The sequence below is a fragment of the Fistularia commersonii genome, chromosome 18 (assembly GCF_037954325.1).
Source record: "Fistularia commersonii isolate RoL2024-O1a breed Wild chromosome 18, RoL_Fcom_v1.0, whole genome shotgun sequence".
Classification (NCBI taxonomy): Eukaryota; Metazoa; Chordata; class Actinopteri; order Syngnathiformes; family Fistulariidae; genus Fistularia; species Fistularia commersonii.
In genome coordinates, this window is record NC_141301.1 from 15190675 (window position 1) to 15197171 (window position 6497).

The window sequence follows — 6497 nt, forward strand, 5'->3', positions numbered from 1 at the left end:
TGGATGAATATGTGAATACATCTCTATGTGTATGTATGTATATATGTTTGTGTACAATGTATGTAGGACTGTGTGTATGTATGTATGTATGTATGTATGAATGTGTAGGTATGTAGCTGTATATTTATTTATGTATTAATGTATTTATGTATGTATGTACGTATGTGTATGTATGGATGCATGACTGTGTATATATGTATGTATGTATTTTCAATGCAAGCTGTATATGTATGTATATGTATGTATGCAAGTATGTGTAAGTATGTATGTACATGTAGTCATTTATATGTATATATATATGTATTTATGTGTGTGTATGTATATATGTATCAATGTCTGTATGTACGTTCTACATATGTGTATGTAACTATATATGGGTGTATGTATGAATTTATACATATGTGTATATTTGTGTATATATTGATGTATGGATGTATATATTTGTATGTGTATGAATTTATAAATGTGTATTCATGTATGTTTGCATGTATGTGCTTATGTCTTAATATGTATGTATGTATGCATGTAAATATATATATGTATTAATGTGTATTTTGTGTTTTCGACTATGTGTATATGACAGTATGTATGTATGTGTGTATATATGTGTATATATGCATTTATGTGTATGTATGAATGTGTATTTATGGATGGATGGATGTTCGTATGTATACATAAGTATGTATATATGTATGTATGCATGTGTTATGTATGTATACATCAAAATATGTGTATATGCATATTTGCATGTGTCTATTTATATATGAATGCATGTATATGTATGTATGTACATATGTCTGTCTGTATGTATGTATGTATGTATATATGTGTGTGTGTGTGTGTGTGTCTGTGTGTGTGAATATATATGTGTTTATGTATGTACATATTAACGGTATTCTATGTATGTATGTATATGTATGTAAGTCTGTATATTAATGTACATATGTGTATATAAGAATGCATATAAGTCTGTATATGTATGTATGTAAATATATGTATGTGTTTATATATGTATAAATGCCTGTAGGTGCATAAATTGATGTATATATGTATGTGTATGTATGCATTTATAACTGTGTATATATATATATATACATATATGTACAAATGCTAGTATATATATATATACATGTGTATGTTTGACTGCATATAAGTGTATATATGGATGTATGTGTGTTTGTATGTAGTTGTCTTTGCATGGATGTCTATGTATGGATGTATATATGTGTATGTATGTATGCATGTAAATATATATATGTATTAATGTGTATTTTGTGTTTTCGACTATGTGTATATGACAGTATGTATGTATGTATGTATATATGTGTATATATGCATTTATGTGTATGTATGAATGTGTATTTATGGATGGATGGATGTTCGTATGTATACATAAGTATGTATATATGTATGTATGCATGTGTTATGTATGTATACATCAAAATATGTGTATATGCATATTTGCATGTGTCTATTTATATATGAATGCATGTATATGTATGTATGTACATATGTCTGTCTGTATGTATGTATGTATGTATATATGTGTGTGTGTGTGTGTGTGTCTGTGTGTGTGAATATATATGTGTTTATGTATGTACATATTAACGGTATTCTATGTATGTATGTATATGTATGTAAGTCTGTATATTAATGTACATATGTGTATATAAGAATGCATATAAGTCTGTATATGTATGTATGTAAATATATGTATGTGTTTATATATGTATAAATGCCTGTAGGTGCATAAATTGATGTATATATATATGTGTATGTATGTATTTATAACTGTGTGTATATATATATATATATATATATATATATATATATATACATATATGTACAAATGCTAGTATATATATATATATATATATACATGTGTATGTTTGACTGCATATAAGTGTATATATGGATGTATGTGTGTTTGTATGTAGTTGTCTTTGCATGGATGTCTATGTATGGATGTATATATGTGTATGTATGTATGCATATATGTTCATGTATACGTGTGTATGTTAGTATGTATTTATATATTTCAGGGTTAGTGTTGCGGCTAGGGTTATGGTAATGGTTAGGGTTACGATTCCAGTCATGGTCAGGGTTAGGGTAAGGGTTAAGGTGATATCTATGGTTATTGTTTGGGTTAGGTTCGGGCCAAGGCTGTGTTAAGGACTCCGGTTAGTGTTAAGGCTATAGATAGGCTCAGGGTTATGACCAGAGCTATAGTTAACGTTAGGGGAAGGACTGGTGCTAGTGTAATGTTACATCTATGGTGAGGCTTACGGTGAAGGTCGCGGTTATGAGTCTTGGGTTAGAGTCGGGGTCGGGTTAGAGGTAGGATTAGGATTAGGATTACGGTTGGAGTTAAGACAACCTGGGAACTGGGTGGTGGCTAACTCCTCAGATACCATTCCAGATTATTACTTTTGATAAATTGCATGTCGATGGATGAGATGACCTGAAGAAGGCAGGAACAAGTGTGTCATCACTGAAGGGTTTGAAGGACCAATAAATGAACTCAAAGCTTGAACAGGTTAATGTAAGCCTTCCTGTTTCTCAAATTTTAGGAGACTTAATCACTTTTGAACACTCATGAGTTACCAATCTTTATATTGATAAATACAGCGTGTTGTTTTTTTTTTTTTTGTGAAATAAAAACAACTTGTAAAATGTCTGTCTTTCTTGTCGGTAAAATCCCATTTCCTGGCTTTTCAGGCTGACCTCCATGGTCTGAAACGTGGAATCCCAAGCCTGTATTTACTCAGCCAAAATCATGGACCCTCTGTGCACAAACTCATTAGGAAACATAATGTCATATCGGTAAACTGTCTCATTCATTTGACCGATTTCCGTTGACAACAATTCATACGACGGCTTTTCATGAAATCCCAGAAATGACCGAAACATAAACTGACCTCTTTTCTTGCAGCGACTAATTGTTACCAAGTAAGGTTGTTTTTCAAGGAGAGGTCGTCCATGGGGAATTAGAGAAACCTGCTTTGTCCTTATACCATCTGTGTCTCTCTTACACACACACACACACACACACACACACACACACACACAGACTGCTTGCATCGGATACATAGCAACGCTGTCATTAATAGATAAGCTAACATGCTGACATATGGAAACATGTGCTTGGAATCTGGCAAAGAGAAGCAGATGAAGGAAATCATCAGTATTTGCATAAACGTGGATATTAAGCATTTCAAAAATACGATTATACAGGCAACAGGAAGCTCCGTTGTTAAATGAACAACTTTAATGTTGAGTCGTTAATGTAGATGACAGACAAAATTAGGTTTTTTTTTGTCATTTTATTTTATTTGTGCTCAGTCAGAAATGTGTTTACAGAAAGCTCATGGGGTTTCTCGAGGCTACGCTTGTGTATGCATGTGTTTGCGTGTGTGTGTGTGAAGTGTGAAGTGTGCACGCAGGTTTTACAACAGCTTAGCGTGAGTTTGAGTTTCTTGGGCATTCGTGCATCCGGTAGGCGCACATGTAGAAGATACCTGCGGGACAGGGACAGGATTCAGTGTGACGAATTTGAACGCTGGAATGACCTTCTATGACATTTCTGGAGATGCACGCCGTACCTGAAAAGAACGTGAGCACCACCGCCACCCAGCCCATGATGTAGGACCAGGAGAAGCGCCAGTTTCCGTAGCGTTTACCGTAGTAGTTGACGGTCACTCCCGTGTAGACGGCCATCGCCAGCAGCACGAAGAAGCCTGCGTCACACGGAGGCGTCGAATTTAAATCGGAGGATTCTGCGTTAGAACGCGGCGACTTTGCGAGCAGCTTACAGGAGATGAAGAAGAGGATGCCGGCGGCGAAGGTCTTGTCAAAGCCGTCGAAGGAGGAGTAGTGGATGAAGGCCATGATGCCGATCACGATGCCAATGAAGCAAGCGAGCAAGGAAAGAATCATGAAGGCCCTGGTGGCGTCCCAGTAGGCTGCGTGAGAGAGAGGAGACAGACTTAAGAAGGACGGCCTCCATCTCTTGATCCCGAGCTCTGATTTCATAAAATACTGGAGACGGGATAAACGTGACACAGATAGTACATTTTTTGTTTGTTTGTCAAAAAAACGGACCCCTGAACGCCTCATGATCTGCATTTGAAGCAGCAAATTTGACCTTGAAATGATTTATCAGCGCCCCGAAGCACTTTGGAAGCTTTCCATAAATCAAACCGTTCCCCGGAAAGACCCGTTAGCCTCTTTACGGGTCACCTCGGCCCGGTTCGGGGGAAAAAAAGAGGAAGCTGTGAGGTATTTAGGATGACTTATTTAAGTAACCTTTCCCCGTCGGAGGCATATCTCCCCTCGCTTCTGCAGAGCAGGAATCCCCACCGCACCCTGACGCTCACAGCTTACGTCAGCTCAAACGGCGGGGTTACACACTCCCTGTCAGAGAAGCGGTAAATACGGGACGGCCGAAGCCACACCTGATGAGTCACGGTTCTTACCGATGCTGTCTGTGTGTGTCATGCATTTCCCGGGCACGCAGTAACGCCACAGGCCCTGGTGCATGAAATTGCTGGAATGACGATACTGCATCCAGTAGTCGGTTGCCGTGGAGACGATAAGGAGTATGTTACCGACTCCGGCGCAGAACAACCCGCCTCCCATGAAGCTGTACATCCTGCCAAAAACTCTAACATCACACACAAAGAGGAGGGAAGAAGGTCAGGGGCCAGACAGTCTCTATACTAATTGCATTTTGTTGCTTCCTGTTATAGATCTGAGAATGTTGAGTCTAAGTGGTTTTAAAATGTCAAGTAATTCGGTCATTAAACATATTATAATGAAGGACTCGAGGCTCATACCATTCAGAGTCGGGCATACAGAGCCCTGCGATGGGAAAAGCTTTCTATCATCAATGAATTACACTCATTAAAACATCTGACATCCCATAATGCTCAGTCAGCACCTAAATGAACAATCACATGTTGCGGAAAAAACAAATTCAATGCGAAGAAAATGCACAGGAAATAAAATGAAAAATTAAATATGACTTAGTGGGATTACGAGGTGTACTTGGATTGGAATGTGAACTCACTTGATCCAAAGGGTGATTATTATTTATTGATTTTTTTGAATTTTTGTGCATGAACACCTTAGAAAAGTGATTGTTCAGTAATTTATATATATATATAAATTATTATAATTATATTTATATTTTGTATATATTTATTATTATTATTTAATATTATAATAATGATAATATCTAATATAAATTTTATCGAATTATTATATATTTAATAAATAAATATATATGTATAAATTACTGAACAATAATAATAACAGTTCAGTAATCGTTCAGTAATTTATTTTTATATATAAATCACTGAACGATTACTGTTCTGCATATATATATATACATATATATATATAAAAATTCTCTTTTTTCTCTCTTTTTTATTTATTTTCATTTTATTCTGGATAATAAATTGTCTGACACAGGAAATGAAATTTAAAATTAAACATGACATGCTACGGTGCTGTGGATGGAAACACACACACACACACACACACACACACACACACACACACACACACACACACACACACACACACACACACACACACATACCCGTCCAATGTTAATGACAATGATAATAATGACAAGTTTCCCTGCATGAAATTTATCACGCAAACACATTATCATTTCCATTTGTTGATAGAGTTGGAGAAAAAGAAACAAATAAGAGTAAGAAGATGAGATGCACCAGCAGATGTCAGATCTCCATCCCCTGCCTCCCCACACACACTCGCTCCCCCTGCACCTTTGCGAGAAGAAGGACATTGTGCATCAGCTGACAGCTGAGGCCCCACAAGTCATTGACCTCTAACACTCCCAGGCCGGTTGCCGGGGACATTATGGTACGTGCACGTCCTTCTTACTGGCTTTATCCTCGTCTTTAGCTGCACGTGAGCGAAACCGCGTTCAAACTCTTCGGATTTCTCGAACTTAACATCACTTCCCGAATCGCTATTTTAACGCTTTTTCAGTTACTGATAACTTAGCGCAGCAAAGGAGAAAGAGCATTGAAAGCACGGCGCGAAAACACGGCTGGACGTCCGGCTAAACACACACCTGTTCATTTTTGTCCCCCTACCTTCGTCTCTCTTCCTTGGGAAAAGTCAGATTCCAATATTCCAGGTTGTCAAGGCTCAAGGGGAGCACGATATCGCTAAGGGGTGGCCGGAAAGTTTTGTTTGCGCGCAGGAAACCGAGCGAACACACAGGCTGATGGAACAATGGGGGCGCGCTGAGCCACGACCAATCACGGGGGATGAGTTTTGTGTTTTCGGGAATCTGCTGAAAATACAAAACCGTTAAAGCGCTGTGCACATCTCGGTAATACTGATGACACAGGGCTTCCAATTCAAAACGCTGCCAGGCCACACTCAGTAAACTCACCGGCTACAATAGGCGGAGCACTGGTGTTGCTGGAATAGTTTCTTTGAAAAACGATTGATTTAAA

At 37.6% G+C, this 6497-nt stretch overlaps 1 protein-coding gene across 2 annotated transcripts; it reads right to left on the reverse strand.

The window, feature by feature from the left end:
* Positions 1–3299: 3299 nt before the first annotated feature.
* Positions 3300–6287, reverse strand: lim2.3 (lens intrinsic membrane protein 2.3). 2 transcript variants are annotated; one of them, XM_086164589.1, is made up of 5 exons: positions 6107–6265; positions 4476–4663; positions 3813–3962; positions 3603–3737; positions 3300–3518 (listed from the first exon to the last, which is right to left on the reverse strand). In XM_086164589.1, the coding sequence occupies exons 1-5, from the start codon at positions 6112–6114 to the stop codon at positions 3457–3459; spliced, it is 543 nt and encodes a 180-aa protein (XP_086020715.1). In that variant the 5' UTR covers positions 6115–6265; the 3' UTR covers positions 3300–3456. The 2 variants fall into 2 exon arrangements, with proteins under 2 accessions (XP_086020715.1, XP_086020716.1); XM_086164590.1 differs by having other exon boundaries at positions 3301–3518; positions 6129–6287.
* Positions 6288–6497: the final 210 nt, after the last annotated feature.

Bases quoted from the DNA above. Each gene is read 5' to 3' on its own strand.
- lim2.3 (XM_086164589.1), bottom strand. The intron at 3,963-4,475 runs GTAAGAACCGTG...TCTCTCACGCAG, and splicing joins GACACACACAGACAGCATCG to CCTACTGGGACGCCACCAGG. The intron at 3,738-3,812 runs GTAAGCTGCTCG...CGTGTGACGCAG, and splicing joins CATCCTCTTCTTCATCTCCT to GCTTCTTCGTGCTGCTGGCG.